This window comes from Xyrauchen texanus, chromosome 30, assembly GCF_025860055.1.
Source record: "Xyrauchen texanus isolate HMW12.3.18 chromosome 30, RBS_HiC_50CHRs, whole genome shotgun sequence".
In the NCBI taxonomy this organism is placed as follows: Eukaryota; Metazoa; Chordata; class Actinopteri; order Cypriniformes; family Catostomidae; genus Xyrauchen; species Xyrauchen texanus.
The window spans coordinates 29,847,606-29,871,235 of record NC_068305.1 but is presented as its reverse complement, the minus strand read 5'-3'; the positions used below and the strand labels follow the sequence as shown (position 1 = coordinate 29,871,235).

Sequence of the window (23,630 nt, the reverse complement as noted above, 5' to 3'; positions counted from 1 at the left end):
AAGAAGCTAATATATTTTGAAATAGCCCCCATAGGCTTGTCGAGTTATTTTGTGGCATCTTGTAATCCGATAATCAGCAGGTAGCCTAGGCCTACTTGAAGGGCGTAAATTTGGTTTGAAAATTGCACATTATTTCCTTATAGGCTATACGGAACAAGTCACATTTTAATTTCGCCCACCACATTAAATATTAACCAGTTTTGTGTGTGTGTGTGTGTGTGTGTGTGTGTGTGTGTGTGTGTGTGTGTGTGTGTGTGTGTGTTGTTGTTGTTTTTTTAAGATTAAACAGGTTTAGAACTGACCGCTCTCCTAATTATGCCGCATGCAAAACTCAGGACTTACCAGGACAAATAAACATTTGTACATGACAAGTCTGCTTGTTTAAATCTATGTATTTCAAGGATTGGAAATATATATATATATATATATATATATATATATATATATATATATATATATATATATATATATATATATATATATTTTATTTTATTTTATTTTTTATTTTTTTTTTCAGGTTACGCCAATCGGATGAAAATAAAACTTAAGTTAAGAAAATGTTCTCTATGTGGTAAAATTGCCCATATGATGGTGGGGACATTTCTGATTTTCTAAAAGTTGGTTGGGACATGTCCATACCATCCCTACCTAAATCTACGCCTGTGCTTCATACCAACAAATCAGTAGGCTATATCACTGTCTGCACTTTATCCGCGTTGTACTCGCGCGATGAGTCATCACCTCCTCAACATACAGTATAACTGCACCCTTCTCACTGAACAGTTTACTCATTCTCTGATCTGAACCGGTGAGGAAACATCTAAGGACTCTACCAATACACGCCACCGGAATGAAGAGTATCGCGTTGTTTATTCTTTTTTTGCTGCTGAGGCTCATGGTTTGTCAAGGAGGTAAGTTATGCACTGCAAATCTTAGGCAATAATATATGTAGATAATAGTTAAGGGGTTTTCAAAATGGGGTTCCGGTACCCCAGAAAGCCAGAAGGGGGTGGAAGAGGCACAATAAATAAACAACACAGGCACAATAAATAAATAAATAAATAAATAAATTGTTGTTGTTGACATTAACCAATTTTATTCTATTAATAGTCATTATAATTTAATTTAGAAATAGTAACTATCATTACTATTACTACAGTTTGCTTTCTAATGAACGGATTTTAAAGATGTCTGTAAATGCTTTGGGACAAATACATTTGAATTTAATTGAAAATGTTTCTATTCAGGTTTATACATCTAACATTATTAGTGAAAAAGATGATGATGAGGAAAAATACACTCTCCAAAATTAGCCTTATAATAAATTAAAATTATTTATAGATAGTATTTTAACAATTTAATAATTTATTTTAGCTTTAGTACAACAACAATATAAACTGCAATGATTTAATTTAGCTGACATGTTATCTTTATAATATCTCTAGCTTTTTTTTTCCACAGTAAAAATTTCAATAAATACAAGAAAATATAAAGCTGCAGTTATATTTTAAGAAGGGAGCACCTCACAAGGGGATCATATTTGGGGATCGTTGGCCTCAAAAAGTTTGAAAACCACTGGTTTAGCCTGTATGTCCTAGTCTTATGAATAATTTCTACAGACATAAGGTCATTGAGTCAAGTCATCTAAAATTGAAATAAATCTATATTTTTGTTGCAGCTAACTCCTGTTGCTCTCAGCCTTGTCAGAATCGAGGTGTTTGTACCTCTCTGGGATCTGACTTGTATGAATGTGACTGTACAAGCACTGGATACTATGGCCAAAACTGCACAACACGTACGTGAAACCTGCATGTTTAAACATCTGCAATATGTACTCCTTGTTCTTTTTCAAAGCCCAACTAATGTTTTACTTTGGTGTTGCTTTTACAGCTGAGTTTCTCACATGGGTAAAAGTTTCTCTGAAGCCCACTCCCAAAACTGTGCATTACATTCTCACCCATTTCAAAGGCTTGTGGAATATTGTCAACAAAGTGTCATTTTTGAGGAACGCCATAATGCGTTATGTACTAACATGTAAGTTGAGACAAGCTATTTGTTATGAAAATCTTCTTCATGCCTGAAATGATCTAAAAAAAAAATTGTTTTTAATCAAACTTTCATTTTGACTTTCATCTTTGGTGTAATGTAAATGAAACTAAATGTGACTTTTAGCTATAATACAAATTTGAAAAGAATAACTGTAATTTAAAAAGTTTATTTTCCCTCCTGAATCAGCACGAGCCCATCTAATTGAGAGCCCTCCTATATTCAATGCTGATTATGGTTACAAAAGCTGGGAAGCCTACTCCAATCTCTCCTACTACACCCGCACACTGCCCCCTGTCCCGCATGATTGCCCAACGCCAATGGGAGTCGCAGGTGAGTCTTTTTCTCTACAGACCTGTTTTATCACATTTCTTAGCATTTGCTAAGAACCTCATTGCCCCATCACATCACAGCTCGACAGCCCACAGTGGAAGCCTGCAGACTCAACCTGCCCATCTGCATGCTTGGTTGTGTAGAGGAGAAAAGTATACAAGAAGCTCTATATACATAGGTCGAGAGATTACTCTCCATCAATTAATGTCATTGAGGCCAGACACAGCTTTGAAGTTGCTACAAGCTGGGAAGAAAATGAGCAACTGCAGAAAAGCATTACAAGCACTTTAGGTGTACCCATCAGGAATGAAGATATAAATATATTGTGGACGTCTTATTCTCATAATTTATTCTTCTCTCTTGGCAGGTAAGAAAGAGCTGCCAGATGTGAAGCTGGTGGCTGAGAAACTGCTCCTCAGGAGAAAATTCATCCCGGACCCTCAACGCACCAATCTTATGTTTGCTTTCTTCGCCCAACACTTCACACACCAGTTCTTCAAAACTGACATGAAGAAAGGTCCAGCTTTCACAAGAGCTCTTAATCATGGGGTGCGTAGCTTATAAAATTACATAATAATAATAGTGGAACAATGCACTGAATGAACTACTGGCATCTAAAATATATATTTTTTTAATGGTTGCCTTGTGTCTATAGGTTGACTTGAGTCATATATATGGACAGGACCTTGATCGCCAACACAAGCTGAGACTTTTCAAGGATGGCAAGCTGAGATATCAGGTATGTATCCACCCCCAAATGATCTAAAATAACACCTCTTACAGTTCACTTAACTCTCAGTCATCTCAAACCCTCCCGATTAGGCATTTTTGCTCTTTCTCATGCTTTTTATACTTCTCTTCCTCTTTCATATTGCAAGCATGCTATTTCAAAAACAGATTGGTTGGGGAAAATTTCAAGTAACTAAATTCAAGTTTATTGTCTCAACCAGATTGTAGATGGTGAGGTGTATCCTCCAACAGTCAGTGAGGTTCAAGTAGACATGCACTACCCTCCTCATGTACCTGAAACCCATCGTTTTGCCGTTGGTCATGAAGCCTTTGGACTGGTTCCTGGACTCATGATGTACGCCACCATCTGGCTGCGCGAACACAACCGCGTATGTGGTATTTTAAAACAAGAGCATCCGTACTGGGACGACGAGAGGCTGTTTCAGACCACACGGCTCATCCTGATTGGTTAGTAGACTAAAATGAAAATGTGAATTTGTTACATGTGGACAATGTTTTATACAAACAAAATGTTTGTGATAAGTATACTAGATGGTCAGGAACAGGTCAGAATGTACCTTTTGGGGCTGTGACTTAAATATATTTTCAAATATTTCTTTATAGAATGTTATCTTCATACTTTCCATGCTATTTGATCAAAAGGTTGTGAACTGGATCTAACTGATAACTCTGTATTCGGACTCTACAGGTGAGACAATCAAAATCGTGGTTGAAGATTATGTCCAGCACCTAAGTGGGTACCATTTTAAGCTCAAGTTTGATCCTGAAATTCTCTTCAATGAGCGTTTCCAGTATCAGAACAGGATCTCATCTGAGTTCAACACCCTTTACCACTGGCACCCCCTTATGCCTGATGATTTTCACATCCAAGAAGAAGTCTACAATTACAAACAGTTTGTCTTCAACACATCTATACTGACTGACCATGGTGTCAACAGCTTGGTTGAGTCCTTCACCAATCAGTTGGCTGGAAGGGTAAGCCATAATGATGGGGTTCTTTCTTGAAATGTATGTAATAATAATAAAATTCTTATTTAACTTGTGTTGGATTAGCCTGTTGGTAGGTATTGTTACAAGGTACTGCCCGAGGTGAGGGTTCTGTGAATGCTAAACTCTTCTCTTTTAATCCAGGTGGCTGGAGGGCGTAATGTTCCCCCGGCTGTTTTGATGGTGGCCATGAAATCAATTGAAGACAGCAGGAAAATGCGCTACCAGTCTCTCAATGCCTACAGGAAACGCTTCAACATGAAGCCATACAAATCTTTTGAGGATATGACAGGTAAGGGATGATTTACTGTATATCTTTCCATCCTAAGGTTGAGCATTTTGGCTAAAGTATTTTTTCTTGACAATATCTCTAATCTGGCTCGAAGGTCTCATAATTATCTTCTTCATGTGAACAGACAATTTGAGCACAGTACAGGCAGCTGTTCAAACAGCTAGGTCTGCACACTATCAATGTGATAGATAAACACTCTAAGAAATGTCTTTCTGTTATCATAAACAATGAATGCAGATTAAAGGATTTAGATTCTCTTAACAAATGAACTTGGAGGAAATAAGTCAAGATTAAAAAAAGACTCCCTCACATAAGTTTTAGTTCCAAATATATGCAAATTATATCTCTCTCTGTAAAAAGGGTGCACATAGTTGGAGCCAAGTCAGAAATTGGGACTCTTTGAATAACAGTTACACTTCTACACTCTGCCCTAGCACACCTGTGTTTTGATAGCATACCTAGCATTATTGCAATTTAACAAGACCCTTGGGATACTGTAAAATAGGTATTATTTCAGAGGACAAGTTGAGTTGACTGACCTCTGTACTTTCTTTATGTTTTAGGAGAGAAGGAGATGGCTGCCGAACTTGAAGGGATGTATGGGGATGTAAATGCAGTGGAGCTTTATACCGGCCTGCTGGTTGAGAAGCCAAGACTCAACGCCATCTTTGGAGAGACCATGGTGGAGATGGGTGCCCCCTACTCCCTCAAAGGACTTATGGGAAATCCCATCTGTTCACCTGAGTACTGGAAGCCGAGCACCTTTGGTGGAAAAGTGGGATTTGAAATTGTTAATACTGTTTCTCTGCAGAGGCTGGTTTGCAATAATATCAAAGGGACCTGTCCCATGGCATCCTTCTATGTGCCTGATGTAAAATATTCAGCACCAGCCACTATTAATGCAAGTACTTCCCACTCGGATCAAAAAGTCAACCCAACAGTTTTACTTAAAGAACGGGCCTCTGAGCTCTGATAAATATCTGTTGTAAGAAAATTATAAATGTATTATTTATTAATTTATAAATATTATATTTATTTTATTTATTGAACTGAACTATTGAATTTTAATATTTTTGTAATAAAAATGTGTGTACGAATTTGATATGATTTATTAAAAAAATATGAAATATGTGTATGTTTTAAAAAAACTGTTTACATTAGACCTCAGATTTCAGCACTGCCATAATCTAAAACATAATCTTTTCCAGTTTCATGGTTTTACTTGAATAAGATTCTAACTGTTGTTTACAAAGTTTACAATGATTTAAGCTGTTTTGTTTGTGTTTACTTTCTACCTTTTTTCTGCCTCTGTTCTCTTATTATCTACAATTAAACATCTAAACATTTCAAAAGAATAGTAACTCTCTCAAACAAAATCACACCTGTTTAATCTTGAAAAGTATTGACATTTTATTGTTTTTCTACTTGAATGTTTTATAAATGAATAAATCCCAATAAATCTAATTCCTTAACCTTTTGTTCTATTTGCTGTAAAGTCTATGAATGCCTCTTTTGCAACAAGACATATTACAGGCGATCTGAGCAATTGCAAATAGTACTGTAATTATATTGTATACATTAAATGAAAATATTCACACATCTAATAGCAAAGCAATGAATATGACTTTATGATGGTGGATGATGTCTTTGGAGAATGATTTAAAAATTAAATGTGTAAGGGATTTCCCACACAGATGCACGTATCAGAACCAACATCTAGAAACCAAATTTAGTTGGTGCAATTAAATGTTCAGGCAGTAAAAAAATGCAGCAGAAATATTTTGAGTGGATTACAACAGTCATAATTAAAAGCAAATATAAACTCAGACGATTTATCAAAATCAGTTAGACCAGCATTTAGAACTTTCTGAACGTACATCTGTCATTATCAGAGATGACAGAATTGCAAAGCACTATTAAGTCATATGCAGTGGTGGACAGTAACGAAGTAAATGTAATTCGTTACCGTACTTAAGTAGCTTTTTGCGTATCTGTACTTTACTGAAGTATTTAAATTTGGGGAGACTTTTACTTTAACTCCACTACATTTCAAAGTCAAATATCTTACTTTTTACTCTACTACATTTTCAAAATCAGTCGTTCATTTTTATTTATGAGTGGATAAAAACGTAACTGGTCAAACGAGCCACCAATCACAGTACAGCGCGCGCGCGTTTTGTTTTGAACTTGCCTTGGCGGCATCTACTAAGCGCGAACCAGGGGTGTGTTTCCCAAAAGCATGGTTAGCCAACTATGGTCGCAAGTTCCATCGTTATCATCATAGTTCAACGAGTCGGTGTTTCCCGAAACCATCGTTCCAACGAACATTCGCAAACAGCATCGTTGTGTGGTTAGAAGCAGAGTTTCTTGATATTATAACATGTGGGCTTAATAAATTATTATCCTTAGCCAAATAAGCAAGATGACATTCAGTACAATCAGTATCTTTTATTTAGAAGACATACAAATGTCCTTTATGTCTTTTAGTTTGTCAATAGATTTAAAGCACCGTTTTTGAAGAGTGCGCATGTGTGAACGTGCTCTAGTGCGTAAGAACGATGATTGAATCTGAAATAAAGCAAATAACTGAGAAAAATATGAGATAGTCCTCAGATGACATGTCCGTAATTTATAGCAAAACATCTAGCATTAATTCGATCACAAACAGATTCATTAAAAGTAGTTTTTACTCCACCACATGTGTGACATCATTAACCAACGTGGTTGAACAACCAATTTGCGACAATACGGTTTCGGGAAACAGTCGTGACTAGCAAGTTGATTTCTTCAACAGTGCATCGTACTACGGTAGTGGAGCAGTTATGTCGTTGTACGGGAAACGCACCCAAGAGCCGTTAAATATGAGAGTTGTGAACATAGACGGTTGCGACAGTGATCTCGCCGCCGCGCGGTCACGTGATTCGTGTAGCTCTCAATAGTTCCAAACAAATTGCGTTGCCAGTGATTTTAAGCGGGGCAGAGAGCAGCAGCTATTATTGCAGCAATTATCGGTTAATATTGACGCATAATGTACATTGCTTATTATGTTGACACTAAAATGACTTGCATATAATAGCATTTTTTTTTCTGGGGAGTAGCAGAAACACTGCATTAATACGTTTTTGTGTTTAATTTTGGAGGGAAATTGGCTGCTCCCATAACATAGAATATTTATATATATTCTATGTATGTGTGTGCCATGCATGCGTGTGTGTGCGTGTGTGTGTGTGTATATATATATATATATATATATATATATATATATATATATATATATGTGTGTGTGTGTGTGTGTGCGTGTGTGTATATACATATATATATTTAATGGCGTTGTGCATGTTTATGTGAAAGTATCATAACATGTTAATAATTATGACCATAGACACTCGAGAAAAATATATACAGTAAATACTGTAAATGTATTATCCCCAATGGGAACAGTCCCCTTCCCTCCAAAATTAAACACACAAAAAATGTATTCAATTAAAAAATGTATTCAACTCAAAGCACTTTACATAGTACAGGGGGAATCTCTTCAACCACCACCAGTGGCGGCCATAAACATTACGTTATGTTATAATACGTTATTATACATTATGGCCATAAAAAATCATAGTACTTGGATACTTAAGTACATTTGAAGGCAAATACTTTTGTACTTTTACTCAAGTGAATGTTTAAAGGCAGCACTTCTACTTTTACTTGAGTAATATTTTACCTTGAGTATCTTTACTTTAACTCAAGTACATGGTATGTGTACTTCGTCCACCACTGGTCATATGTTTGGATAAATTAAGTTTTAACATTGAATTTATTTAACTAAGTAAAATGTGAGCAAATTAATGGCTTCATTGATTTATCAATGCATAAAGTACTGTACGTTTTTTCGAACAAAATGTTATTCGATTTAATAACCCAAAAATGTCTGACTAATACATTTTAAAATTTTGTATTTAATGAATAGATTAAGCAATAAACTTCAAGCATAAACCCATTGATGTAGAGGCACATCGAGGTGCCATGTGATATAAAATGTGTGATGAGAACGGATTATTTTTCTTTACTTCTTAACATAAACCAATATTGCCACTCAAATCAATTGAAAATACAATCAAATTCAACCAAATTCTTTTATTATTATTATTGTTTTATTATTATTTCAGTCAGAACTGTAAAACAGGAAATACATTTGTTGTTTGCATACAGCAAGTAATACAGTAAGGAGTCATTCACACAGGGCACATAAAGATTTTTTAATTAAGAAACAGAAGAGAAATTGGATACACACATTTTACAGAACCATTGACCCATTTCCTCAAACTTCATACACAAAACTCATTATAAAATACCACATTTCCAAAATCTTACACAAGGAAAAACGTCTAGGTTACTATTGTAACCTCCATACCCTGATGGAGGGAACAAGGCATTGTGTCGAAGAAGCGACACTAGGGGTCTCTCTCTTGAGAGCCTCGTGCATCTCTGAACTTGAGAAAAGGCCAATGAGAAATTGCCAGACAGAATTTGCATGTCCTGCCCCCGGACATACAGGAATAAAGGGAGGGCGTAATGTTTTTTTGCCCTGATGAGCTGAGAATGAGTTTCGGCCATAACAGTGGCTCAATTCAGCGTCGTGGCCGGGAGGACACAATGTCTCGTTCCCTTCATCAGGGAACGGAGGTTACAACAGTAACCTATACGTTCCCCGCCTGTCGCTCACTCGAAAAAGCGACACTAGTTGCACAAGGCGCCTCAACCCTGTTTGGAGGCATCTGTGGTGATCAGAACGCATCAGGACACCTGCTGTAAGGGTACTCCTGTCCACAGAAAACAGAGGTCTGTCCAGGTTTTGAAAGTCTGGTGGCAAGGTGGGTGTGATGAACACACGGTGAAGCCATGCCCATCTCGGGACTCGAGTGTGGAGCCAGTGCTGAAGTGGTCTCATATGCATCAACCCCAGTGCCGGGACCGCTGCAGAGGATGCATATGCCCCAGGAGCTTCTGGAAATATTTTAGAACAACCGCCGTGCCTGGCTTGAATAAGGTGAGGCATTTCAGCACTGACTGCCTGCGCTCGTTGGTGAGGCGCACTATAATTGAGACTGAGTCTAACTCCATGCCGAGAAAAGAGATGCTCTGAACCGGGGCGAGCGTGCTCTTTTACCAGTTGACCTGAAGCTCTAGGCGGCTGAGGTGGCTGAGCACCTGGTCCCTGTGGGCGTATAGTAACTCTCGGGAGTGGGCCAGGATAAGCCAGCCATCAAGGTAGTTGAGTATGCGGATGCCCACTTCCCTTAGCGGGGCAAGGGCTGCCTCTGTGACCTTCGTGAAGGCGCGAGGGGACAGGGACATGCCTAAGGGGAGGATCTTGTACTGATACACCTGGCATGGCACAACGCATTCAGCAGTGTACACTTCACCTCACCACCTTGCGTGTGGAAATTGCTACCCTTCTACGAAAAGGTTGCGATAGGGCCTGTCCCTCCAGCCGACATGAAGAATGGGTTTTACAGCCACTACTTCATTGTACTGAAGAAAGGCGGTGGGTTGTGGCCAATCTTGGACCAGTTGCGTGCCGTGGCGCCATGCCCATATCGGGACTCGAGTCTGGAGCCAGTGCTGAAGCGGTCTCATACCTGAGGTCCCCAAACTTGTTTCTCGGACCTCACGCTCCTCGTGTCAGCCCCTCCCTGGAAAATTCCCCTGTTGAATGACCTTCTTTCTCAGGGACGGGGCACCATCTGGCACCCATGACCAGACCTCTGGAACCTCCCCGTCTGGCCCCTGGATGGGATGCGGAAGACCTAAGTGGCCTACCACCCGCCGTGGTAGACATGATGGCTCAGGATAGGGCCCCCTCTACGAGGCATCTGTATGCCTTGAAGTGGCGTCTATTCGCTATGTGGTGTTCTTCCTGACTCGAAGACCCCCAGAGACGTGCCTTTGAGTCTGTGTTTTCCTTCCTACAGGAGAGGTTTGGGCTACTCTCATGTGATCCTGATGTCCCGCACGGGCTATGTGCCCAAGGTTCCCATGACCCCATTCAGGGATCAGGTGGTGAACCTGCAAGCGCTGCCCTAGAAGGAGGCAGAACCAGCCCTTACGTTGCTGTGTTCAATGCGCAGTTACGCAACTATTTGGACTGCACGCTGAACTTCAGAGCCTCTGAGCAGCTCTTTGTCTGCTTTGGCAGACAGCGGAAAGGAAGCACTGTCTCCAACCAGAGTATCGCCCACTGGATCATTGAAGCCATAGCTATGGCATACCACGCTCACCACGTGCCGCCTCCTGCAGGGCTATGAGCCCATTCTACCAGGAGTGTGGTGGCCTCTTTGGCCCTGACCAGTGACGCCTCTCTAACAGACATTTGCAGAGCAGCGGGCTGGGCAACACCCAACACCTTTGTGAGGTTCTACTATCTCCCGTGTCTTAGCAGGAATGAACAGGTAAGTCCGGGACAGTCGGCCGGGTCTATCGCTTGCGTATAGCGCCTTTCACCTCACTGAGCTAAAGACGTGCACTCTTGACTCCCAGTACTGTTCATAAAATGTGTTCCCTGGATGACATCCTCCTAGCCTTGTGGCAGACAAGTTTACGGAGAAGCTCGCTGATGGCTCAGTACAAGTGCTATCTAAGCCCTGTACTGGAGTAGGTGCTCTCCATGTGCTGGTTCTTCGTAGGTAACCCCTTGCAATGTATATCTTCAGCTCAAACTTAATTGTTGGTAAACTGCGTCTTACTTGGGTAGAGGCCCCTCTGCCCTAGTCACCATGTTTGTAGAGTGTCCTCCCCCATTGGGTAGGACCTACCATGGGACTTCTCCACATGACAAACTTCCGGCTACACTCTGCAAGACCATGTGATGCATTTCCAATCAAAATGCCCCCCTCTGGGCGTTTGGTGTTTCAACTCAAAATGCCCGTTCTCCCCCGGGCGGGTGTTCCCCTTGGGAGTGACACCCCCCCTCCCCGACGTGGTCACTGGTGGTCCCAGTCGGTTGACAATGTTTCACTCTTTTTGAGGAGAAAAAGAAAAAAGAAGAAAAGGGCAAGACTGGGCTAACCTGACCCAATATTTTGGTCAGTCAACTTGTCCCCGAAGGGCTGTTTGACGCTCATAGCAGCGCTGGGGAAGGTTACGTGTTGGCCTGGTGCGCTGGCTACAGGGCACACAGTAGTCTGTCCATCTCGCACCGCCGGTTCACGTAACACAGTTCAGCTAGTTGTGGCGTTTTTGTAGTGGACCCCTAGTGTCACTTCATCGACATAACGTCTCATTCCCTCCATCAGGAAATGGAGGTTAATGAAGTAACCAGGACGTTATTCTAGCTACAGTATAATATTTTTTATTTGGCAGCACTCTCTTTCCAGCTTCCCTAAAGCTTATTTAATTTAATTTAATTTCTTAAAAGGGACAATACCTATTAATGAACATTTTCACAAACGTAAATATGTCAGATTATAGCCTTACACCGTGTCCTAACTACATGCGACGCTGCGACACGCGATAAAAGGTATCTTTTCCATGTTAATCAGAGTTTTTGTCCTAACCACACGCGACGGCGACACGCGAAGTTTCTAATTTAGAAACGGTTCCTATTTCTGCGACGTCGCTGCTGACAGATCCGCCCACACAGAGATCTCATTGGATGGAAGTTCTGCGTGTCATGAATATTTAATCATCAAACATGGACGACGAGGAACTGATTGTCGAAGTTCAAAGGCATTCAATTCTCTACGATAAATCCCACAAATTCCACAAAGACATCAGGAAAAAGGATTCCGTCTGGAGAAGTATAGCTGAAGCATTGAATACACGTGGTTAAGTTTAGACTTTCATCTACAGCGAATGAATGAATGAATGTAGCATTTAGCTATAGTAGGCTACTAATGACGCATCAACCTGTGTAAAACAAATTCCGCTTTATTTTCAATGTAAAGTAGAGTGAATAGGCATGACGATTTGTGTCCCTGTATCCAGGGGTGTCATTCCAGACAATCTACTGAAATACAGGCAGGGTGGGGAGTCGCAGTGACAATGACAGTAGTCCGAGCTGTGCACGAGGCAGATCTGGCCGTGCCCGCGCTGCTCGTAGCAGAGGCGCCGGCGGTGTGACACGGGGCAGAGGGGCTATTATGCATAGTCTGTCATATGAATAATATATATGTGCCCCATATATGGAATCAGAGTGCCTAATGTATGTAGTAAATGGAAAATTTCACCTGTGGCACATACACTGTCCTCAGTGCAGCTTCTCTAGTAAGCAACCCTGTTCGTGGAGAAACAAACCAACAGCCCACATTTTTAACATCTCTCTATACTGACCTATATTTTATATATATATATATGTAATGCAATGTTAATAGTTATTAATGATTTGAACTAAAATATGGTAGTTTACCATGGCGTGTAGGTCAATATATATTTTTATTATGTACTGTGTATTGCATAGCATATTATGTTTTCCCATGCTGATTCAAATCATAAGCTAGTGGCAAAAATATATCCAAAATGTGCATGGATTAAAGACAGTACAAAACAGTTCAGCTGAAATTAAACCATTTTATTCTGAACTAGAGAAATTAAAAAAAGATACCACAAGAGTAAATCATGGAAGTTTACGACAATCAGATTTGCATCAATTCAAAGTGTTTGATACAACACATTTTTAAAGCGTCTCCAAGAACTACATTTGGATGTTTTCAAATGTATTGATCAGAAACATGCTGCCTGAGAGCTGAAGTAATCTGTAAACTTCTCTGGCACATTTGATGCTTCCAGGCTTCCTCTGTTGGGGCGTTCAGTCAGCCCCCTCAAGGACACAACTTCAGATGCCTCTCTGAGCCAGTGTTGTGCTTCACCTGGGTGTGTCAGCATGTTGTGCAGAATGCATGTCACAACAATCATGGTGTCTGTGGTTACAAACTATAAACTACTGTCTACTACTGTTTATTTTTTATTTTTATTGTTTGTTTTGTTTTTGTAAAGGCTATGTTGAAGCACATTTGTGTGGTCTTTTATAAGGTTGATGGAAAAATGTTGTGTTGAGCAATTTTAAACCAGTTGCTATGAAATAAACTACTTTAGAGATTTTTTTTTTTCTGTATAGTTGTTTCTTCTATGCATAGTCATCAATTGAATAGTCTTGTATAATGTCATCATCATTTGTGCCCCAAAATGGAATTGCAATATATTTACCTTAATAATATAATTTTCATATTTATATATCTATAATTGTGTTTGAGGCATTCACCTAATAACAGTAAAAACAATAACAATATTTGCATTTAACTATGGATAAAAAAAGTGCTTTTACACAGACTTTCTTGGCATATAAGCCACTTAAGACAGCTTCTTTGACAATTTGGTAAAAAAATAAAACAACAGTACAGTGTATTTTACTTACCTTAGTGTTACAGCAAGGCGTTGTTGTGGCTCAACTGGAACACGGTATGATGTGGTCTGCTTCCTCAGGTCCTTCCCAACATAGGACAGCACATTCTCCATATCAGTGGAGGACATACGGAAATAATTTAAAAAACGTGCCTTGTCCAGGAAAAGTTCCTGCACTAGGTTGTGATAGGCCCCTTGCTCTGCTCTTCTTTGATTTATTGGATGCACCCACATCCTCGTCTTCCTCCCCTGTAATAAAAGAAAGGCCACTACTCTCTTCCTCCTCCAGAGCTGTCATTTGAACGTCGGACCTAAATGGGGGAAATAATGAATGCGATATTTCGTATTCAACAATCTCATTTGTAATCTTTTTTGGTCATTAATAATCTCAGGTGTTCATTAGTTTTTTGTATAGTATTAAAATTGTTTCATTTGAGTTTATATAATTATAATTTTCCTTCCATCCATAATAAAGCGACGGGATGGATATGAATTTCCCTATGAACAAGATCGAATAAACTGATTTTCATATGAAGAAATTACACTGGTTATGAGTACACATTATTTATTTTTAGTTAAAAATAGGTCACTGTGCCACAAGCGATAATGGATAATTTACCAATTTTGAAAGCATATAATATAGCGTTCAAACTGAATTCTATGCAACATACAACTGTACTTCATAACAAAATTAGTCAATGAGTATATTTTGTTAATGTTTTGATTTTTAATAATGTTATTTCTTGATTTGATTATGTCCTTACCCATTTCCAATGCGAGTGCGGGCCAGCAGTGCGCTTTCACAGAGAGACTCCGCCCACACGCTGTTCTGAATGGCTGTGATTTTTGATTGACGTGTGGCGTCTCACAGTCGCGTCGTGTCTAGTGTGGACAGACACACTTGCTGTCGCTGGAATTTTATCGCATCGCATGTAGTTAGGACACGGTGTTAGGCTAATTTCCATCTGCAGATCCTCTTATACCATGGTTGATGACACATCTTTCACAGTAGATCTCATTTGATATATTTCTGCATTTTGTCTTCCTCTACCACCTCATTACCTTTGTTGTTCTGTGTTTTTTCATGTTTCAATGAGCAACTGTTTGACTTTTATAGAATTGAGACAGTGAAGTTTTACATTTTGGTTGATTGTGTTTGCACGGGTGAGACTCCACCACGAAAACTAAGAGCACATTGGGAAATGGGCAAATTGGGGAGTAAAAAAAATTGTAAAACAGCTTAAAGGTGAACATATTTTAACCTGACACAACATCTTAAAAAAGCAGAGTTCATGGCACAAGAGGCAACAGTCAAAGATGAACTGTGTAAAAAACTGTGTGAATGGCCACTATTCCCTCCTCCATTGCTTATGTTATGTTTTGTCATGCACCTCATGATGGACATGAACAGAGGCACAATTTCCAGCTTTCTCTCTGCGTTTGCCACACTGACAGCTTGTTACTCTCAGTTGTTGCAGAAATTAGTCACTTGGCATAATGCTGACACCATGTAGACAGTAGCTTACCGCAATATGACTAAACAGTGCTCAAACAAACGGATCCAATTACTTAAAATTTATATCATAACAGAAAACCTATGACTAGACAGTTGCTGTAGATGCCATCAAGATTTCTACATCTCCCAGGTTTCCAAATTGTCACATTGCTACTCCTCCAGCTGTAGATATTGTATGTCAGGTCTAATAGGCAAACTGAACCAGTGACCTCACATCTAAGTGAGAGATATATGGCACAGATCGTGGCCATGAGTATAGCTTTTGACGAGAGTCATCTGATTAGACACTGTAATTGTCCAAGTGATTAGCATTTCGCATTTGTGATCATCAATAATCCTACAGGAGCTTACATTTCCTAAAGCCAACAGAATGAGGTCCAACTAGCTCCCTTCTGTGGGAGGACTCAGGGACTTTCGCCCATTCTCTGTTATTAATTGGCGTATAATTGGCACCGTGGGCCAAGGAGGGAAATATTGCAGTGCGCTTGTTTCCACTGCCTCAGTACAGAATGTCTTCAGTGATTGACTGCATAGGCTGTTTTCCTCCCTGGTCACAGGACATGACGAGAAAGCCTGTGTGGCCGTGAGCCTCGAGAGGAGATACGTGCCATCTCACAAGTGATGAGAATGAGAGGAAGTTGGACTCAGTTCCTGGTCACTTTCCAGTATAAGAACTTGGCAGAGAGAAATAGATTCAGAGGAAGAGTGCTAATCAACAGTCATTTAAACATGAAATGCAAAAAATCAGGGGGGAATTTCATCCTGTACTAAACTCTGAGTAAAAACTCACTAAACTCAGAAACTCAATGACAACCACTGTGAGTCACATTACATGTTCTTTGAAATGACCAGGGGTGTAAAACTACAGATAAATTGTGATTAAAGCTGAAGTATGTATTTTGTGCACCACTAGCATGACCAAACGATTTACAAAACTAATGATTGTTTTCAAATAACTTTCCCAAAAACTGCTCTGTCTGTCATACAAATACAGAGTTGGTGTATTGATTGCATCACAGAGCCACTGTTAAGTCTTTGGACTAGTCTGGGTTTGGGCAATGTTTTTCGTGTTTCATGTTTTTTCCCTGCTTAGTTTGTTTTCCACTTGCCTTTGCCGGCTGCTATCTACCAATTAATTAACTGATTAATTTACTCTTTACTCACACTTTTTCCCATCTCCCCTTGCCCTAATTACACTCCCTATTTAACTGCCTTGTGGCTGTGGTTTCGTTGCAAGAATGTCTTGCATTCTCACTAGGTCTTGGTCAGTTGGTCGGTCGGTCGGTCGGTCGGTCGGTCGGTCGGTCGGTCGGTCTGTCTGTCTGTCTGTCTGATACTCAGTCTGTGTTCCAGTGCATTAGGTTTTCCTGCCAGTTATCTGACTTAGCCTCCTATCTGACACCTTTGGATTAGTCTGCCCAGCTGGACTGCTACTTGTTTACAACTCTGCCTGTGTTGACTATACTACTTCCGTTCATTATTGGAATTTGGAGTCCCTGGTGTTGCAGTTCTCAGTTAGACTCCTGCAACCCAGCTTCTGTTCTCTTGCAGACTCATCTGAGTTGTTTTGTGTTAGCTTTTGTGAATTAACTCTGAGAATGAATGTTCTTATCTGCTTGTGGATCCTTCAGAATCGCATCATTCCCGCCACAGTGTTTCACTGTTCAGGGAAATCAACCTACAAATGGCTCATTTATAGTCGTCTTTGCTTTTTAAGCTGAAATTGAAGAAAGCATGTTTACTTTGAAAAACTTATGTGTAGGTACTGTGGGTACTGTCTTTAAATTGAAGTCAAATTATCTAGCCAAAAAATACTTGAGTGGAAATCTCCACATTGTTAATTGTCCTTGAGTGTTCAAAAGCGACAAGTAAAAATGTTATGTTACATAAAATTGTTGAACCCTAAAGCTGGCACTACATTAGCAGACTCCAAACAACTCGATTTTGGCAGAGGGTGTCACACGTGGACAGTTTTGCTGAGATCTCGCTCTCTCCAGTGGAGGTATGGTACACTTGCTAATGAAAAATGGTGGAGGGGTGACAGACATACCTACTCACTGCAGCTCTCTCTCTCTCTCTCTCTCTCTCTCTCTCTCTCTCTCTCTCTGATCCCCTGTCATGTGAAGCTTGCCAAAATAACAACAGGAGTACTACTTGAGAATAAACAATTGTAATATAATTATTTAGGAAGTGATTTATGTAGTTACTTTCCCTTGTGAAAGTGCTTGATTGTGTATTTATCCCACTGAGGATTGCCGCAGAGTGCGTATGTCCACAATGATAGGATGTTTCCCTCTGGCAGATGATAAAGTCCACTTCGTCTCCTGCTGCCTGACTGCTGATTATGTCAATTTAGCTTACACCCGAAAATCACTTGAAAAATATACAAATAACATTTGTATAATTTGTATAATTTTCATTTTTGGGTGAACGGTCCCTTTTACATCTTAAATATCTGCACACACTGCAGCTGAGAGGAATCTAAATGTAGATAGGATGTTTACACCATGGTGTTTACCTTTCTCTGTATCGAAACTGTGAATAAATTTTTTTTAAAGAAAACTGTAAATCTGTCACTACTTGGCCTCATCTCTCACACGTATGAGGTAATGCTTGCAAGTTGATATCAGTTGGGTCCTGGCAGAGATGACGGTGAGTCAACTCATCAATGATGAAGCCTCACCTTGCCACACAGTTTATGGACGTAGAATTATATTTATAAACATTCTCAGACCATAAAAGGAGAGTAAAATGTAAAGCATCTTCAGTAGGATGTGTCACTTGCATCCTGCCTCACATTACAAAATCTACTGTCACTGACATGTCTTTTGTTGTTCTGATTTGTAATAACTTTGTTTGAACATGGAGAATAAGGTGAAGTAGTATATATAGAAGGAAACTGATATTAAAAGTGTGCAACTGTGCCTGTGTACATGTACTTCAAACATTCCTTCCGCATTCAAAGTGCATTTACTTTCTTCTACGGAAGAATGGAAAATTCCCAATTCTTCAGGCAACTGCACAAATGTACAGTAGTATGTATTTTTCCTCAAAGAATACACTGTCAACAAATACACAAGACATAAATTGAAAGAATAAGCCCACACATATAGCGCAAGGCAAAGTTTCTTTAGTAAAATGTCTTTTACTGTAAAAGTACTCTTTCTTTTTTTGAAAGAAACGCGAGTCTGACCATCACCCCTGGTGAGACAAAACCACGACTCGTCAGTGAAGAGCTCTTTTTGCCAGTGCTGTCTGGTCCAGCGAAGATGGGTTTGTGCCCATAGGCGACATTGTTGTCAGTGATGTCTGGTAAGGACCTGCCTTACAGACCTACAAGCCCTCAGTCCAGCCTCTCTCAGCCCATTGTGGACAGTCTGAGCACCAATGGAGGGATTGTGTGTTCCTGGTGTAATTCATGTAGTTGTTGTTGATATCCTGTGCCTGTCCCGCTGGTGTGAAATTTGGATGTACCAATCCTGTGCAGGTGTTTTTTTTTTAGAGTCAGTAGAAAGTTCTCTTCAGTGTCCTAAGTTTTTATAACTGTGACCTTAATTGCCTACCGTCTGTAAGCTGTTAGTTTCATAATGACTGTTCCACAGGTGCATGTTCATTAATTGTTTATGGTTCATTGAACAAGCATGGAAAACATTGTTTAAACCCTTTACAAAAAAGATCTGTGAAGTTATTTGGATTTTTACACAATTATCTTTAAAATACAGTGTCCTGAAAAAGAGTTTATATATATACAGTATATACTGTATATATATATAAATGAGTGCATTCAAAAAACATATACAAATCTTTTATATACATATTTTTACATATTCATGGAAGCCGTATTGGAGACTATGTATTAAAGAAGAAAATTAGCTCAAAACTTAAAACGTGTGCCATACCTCCACTGGAGAGAGCAAGATCTCAGCAAAACAGTCCACGTGTGACACTGCCAAAATCGAGTTGTTTGGAGTCTGCTAATGTGGTGCCAGCTTTAGGATTCAACAATTTTATGTAAAATTTTTATAGTAACTGGGTCCTGATTCTGATGTCATCTGCAGGTGACATAAAAAAAAAAAAAGACTTTTAAACAGTTATTGAGAAATGTTTCTTATGCCCCAGACACTATATTGACATTAAACAAATTGAAATAAAAAATGACAAAAGAATAATGTTTTGCTGGGTCAAAAAAGTAAATTTTTAAGGATCCATTTCAACTATATGACAAATTTCCAACTGAATTGAGTCATCTTTAAATTATGTTCATATATTGTGAATTCAGAATACATGTCAAGTATTGAATTAAAATTAATGAGGCAAAATTCCTAAGTTTTAACCAATGCAGTTTGGTAAATGGCAAAGCAACTATAACACATTTTATTCTTAACAAAGTTCAAATTAATTCAATAATCAATTTGTTTAAATCTTACTTTTGCCAGGAATATTTTTTGTGTGAATACACACACACACACGCATTGCAGTATATTACATATAAATACTATGACCCTCATACAGAAAAAAATGCATGTGATTCAAGAAGAAAAGGGAAATGATAACACTAGATTTCTGCCAAATTATACTGTACAAGTATGACATATTGGCCGGAAGTACCAAGCCTTTGAGCAACAGAAACATTTTGAATTATTGTTTGATCAAAGGATGTGTCATAAACTGTATCATTATTTAAATCTTTGGCAAGTACTTGATTTTTGCTTTCTGACTTTAAGGTCACAAGAGCAATAAACTAAAACTTGTCTGGTCCCCAAACATACATGCAATGACTATTTTTAAACTAAGTGACAAAATCCCCTCCAGGAATGTAACACTAACTGTTAAAATATTTCCTGTGTGACTGTGTGTGTTCTGATATGCATTAGTGAATGTGTGTGGGTGTTTTATGCGAGAATGATGCACTCCTTTACAAAGATTTACTTCTGAAGAATCTGCTTGACTTGACTTGATAGGTCCTGACAACCTTTCTTTGTAATTAGTGATAACACTATAATTCACATACCTTGCTGACATAGTTTCTCAACTCAAGTAAAATTTCATTAAATATCTGTCTTCTGACTGGGCTGAAATGAGTACCTGAGTCACATGCATAGCTTCAAATAATGCAAAGAATTTCATAGTAATTTTTCAACAACATAATATTAATGTTTTAACTTAAGAGTTCAGAAATAAATATTTGGTGGAATAAACCTGATTTACAATCACAGCTTTCATGCATCTTGGCATGCTCTCCATCAGTCTTTCACATTGCTGTTGGGTGATTTTATGCCACTCCAAAAATTCAAGCAGCTCAGCTTTGTTTGATGGCTTGTGACCATCTTCCTCTTGATCACATTCCAGAGGTTTTCAATGGGGTTCAGGTCTGGAAATTGGGCTGCCCATGACAGGATCTTAATCCGGTGGTCTTCCATCCACACCTCGATTGACCTGGCTGTGTGGCATAAAGCATTGTCTTGCTGGAAAAAAACAAATCTCAGAGTTGGGGAACATTTTCAGAGCAGAAGGAAGCAAGTTTTCTTCCAGGATAACCTTGTACTGTACGTGGCTTGATTCATGCGTCCTTCACAAAGGCGAATATGACTGATTGCAGCCTTGCTGAAGCACCTCAAGATCATCACTGGACCTCCACCAAATTTCACAGTGGGTGCGAGACACTGTGGCTTGTAGACCTCTCCAGGTCTCCATCTAAACTATAGATGACCAGATGGAGGATCAGTGATGATCTAGAAGTGCTTCAGCAAGGCTGGAATTAGGCAGATTCGTCTTTGTGTAATCATGCAACAGCGAACTCCTTCCAATTGACCGATACTCTAATTACAACTTCTTTTCAAACCAACGCAGCACCCGCTCTGACCTTTCCACATCTCACTGCAGTTATACACAGCCTCTGTCTGAACAGACACAAACAGAATTCAGCTCCGCAAGAGGCAGATCACGCGCAGCGTCCAAACTCATTCATAATCATTCCGCAAACTCATCTCGCCTCCTCTTAGCATTCCAGCCCCGATAACATGAAGCAAGCATTTCTACAAACTTCACCTTCTCTCCTCCCATCAGGACAAAAGCTTCACACAGGTAAAATCAGTCTACAGATTAATTTTTTTTGTTTTTTTTTACAAGCTTGACCTAGCAACTGACAACAATCGGGCTGTTTCAGGTCTTCCCTAAACAGTTCACCATAATTGCTGCATGAGTTTAAAAGCATTCAACAATATGTTATAATTTTATGCTCCACCCAGGTTTAAAGTAACGTTTAAATTGACGCCAAATGATTGAGCTTGGCACCTTGCGTTATACTTCAAAATGTAAGTTTTTCTGTTGAATTTATTTCAATCACCATACTACTGCAAACAGCTCACATATATTATCTATTAAATCCAACTCTCAGGTGCAGACTCAATAGATACATATGTCCTCGTCAAACTAAATGTGTCACCCCATGCCAATAATACAGAGTACATGGAATTACTTGCATTACATTTGAAAATAATCTACAAAGCTCCAAACCATACGCTTAAGTTAAATAAACACCAGTCTACGGTATTTAACTTGGTATTCAGTTTCAGGTGCCTTCTAATTTCATGACAAACCAAAACTTTAAATGACATCGTTCGCATGTACATTCCCAACATTCTATCTAGCAAACAATTATGTTCAAGGCGTTCACAGACACTACATTTACCATGCTAAGCAGCACAAACAGGCTGTCAAGGTGCCACGGCTTCTTTCAGGCTGTGCGAACAAACCTCCTACTACACTGCAAACAGTGCAAATACGCTGTTCAAGCACTGCAACTGTGGCATCTTTAAGGCCATACAACAAACTCCCACTACACTGCAAACAGTGTAAACGTGCTGTCCAAGTCCCACAACTGTTCACGTTCCACAAACGTGGCATGTTTTTTAGACCATGCGTCTCAGCCTCCATGGTTCGGTAACCCATATTCTGCAACTCATACAAACAGTTCACCATAAGCCTTTATCTCCACATCAATCAGTTTCATTCGAACATAGCCTACTATACATCCTCACATGGAATACCGTGCTTAGTTGCTTATTTGCAGCATAAAACTTTCACATAAAAACATGGGCTCTTCCTGTTAATCGCCATGTGAGACTGTGTTTGAGGATTCATCCAGTTCATCCTACCATCGTATGCTATGTGGGCCCATGCCTGCGGATCCAGCCCATTCATATCCCAAATGCATGTGCAAGCACGAATCCTAATATTGCCACACATATGTTCCAGAAGCCCCCACGCAACCTATTCTCCCTGTCAACATTTATCCCTCGACCCCTTCCTATCCATGGGCCACTAGAGCAGATTCCCACATGAGGCAGCCACCACTAGCGAACCTCCTCAGCTAACCATAATTAAAGCAGAACACATTTCAGGCTAAAAAAAGAACTAAAAGCAAGTAAACAAACAAACAAACAAAAGAATATTGCTGACTCTTTCTTGTTTTTCTTTCAGAGATCCAGGGCCTTGGCCCCAGAAGTGAACCCAAAACCTACAAACATATCGGACAACTTGAAAATGCTTCAAAGATTTCCATCTAAATTACAATCTGCCATTTCCTGATTTCTCTCTCCACTCTGTATCCTCCTTCGTCTCACCTCAACAAAACCAAAAACCTCCACCCCTGTACTATTAGCGTACAAGCGGCATCCATTTCTTCCACAAATTAATTTTTGGAAAAAATTCCTCCACAATAAGCCATCCCAGATCTCACTCCTCCCAAAGTGCATTCACAAATCCCAACCCACCAGAATCAATACCAGACAACCACTTACTATAGATGAACTAACTAATTGCCTAAACAATCTGTGTAGAGGCTACATGTTCATCCTTGCTTTCTTTGTCCGCTGCTCTGAACTCATCACCACGACAAAATTCGACCCAAAATTCCATCCCACTATTTCAGACCTCCATATCCTAGACAACGACACAATCAGATACTTCATCAAACAAAGAAAACAGGCCAAACCCAAAGAGGCCATCCAATTTAAATTTTCTCTATAAACTCCCATCCAGCCCAAACCAAAAACCCTCTAGATTCCCTCTTCATCGATGACACAATTCAAGCAGTATCCATATTTTGGATTCAAAAAACACTGTTCAGAAAAACACATCTCAGAAAAACCATACTCAAGCAATTTCTTTCACATCGGTGCCGCAACCACAGCAGCCCACAAAAGCCTGCCTGAGCACCAAATATTTACTGGGCTGCTGGTCATCTGATGCATATCTCCAACAAACCGTCTCCATCTCAGGAAAGCACATCAAGCCCTAATTAACTAATCA

General features: G+C 39.5%; 1 protein-coding gene across 1 annotated transcript in view; it reads left to right on the top strand.

The window, feature by feature from the left end:
- The first annotated feature begins 517 nt into the window (after positions 1-517).
- The window catches only part of LOC127623898 (prostaglandin G/H synthase 2-like), a 39,514-nt gene continuing 16,401 nt past the window's right edge, over positions 518-23,630 (top strand). Inside the window, exons 1-11 of the mRNA XM_052098492.1 lie at positions 518-911; positions 1,679-1,795; positions 1,891-2,034; positions 2,236-2,379; positions 2,747-2,928; positions 3,035-3,118; positions 3,330-3,576; positions 3,818-4,104; positions 4,261-4,408; positions 4,972-5,279; position 9,219. Coding sequence (XP_051954452.1) covers positions 851-911; positions 1,679-1,795; positions 1,891-2,034; positions 2,236-2,379; positions 2,747-2,928; positions 3,035-3,118; positions 3,330-3,576; positions 3,818-4,104; positions 4,261-4,408; positions 4,972-5,279; position 9,219 — 1,723 coding nt within the window. The 5' untranslated portion in view covers positions 518-850. The remainder of the gene's footprint in view (positions 912-1,678; positions 1,796-1,890; positions 2,035-2,235; positions 2,380-2,746; positions 2,929-3,034; positions 3,119-3,329; positions 3,577-3,817; positions 4,105-4,260; positions 4,409-4,971; positions 5,280-9,218; positions 9,220-23,630) is intronic.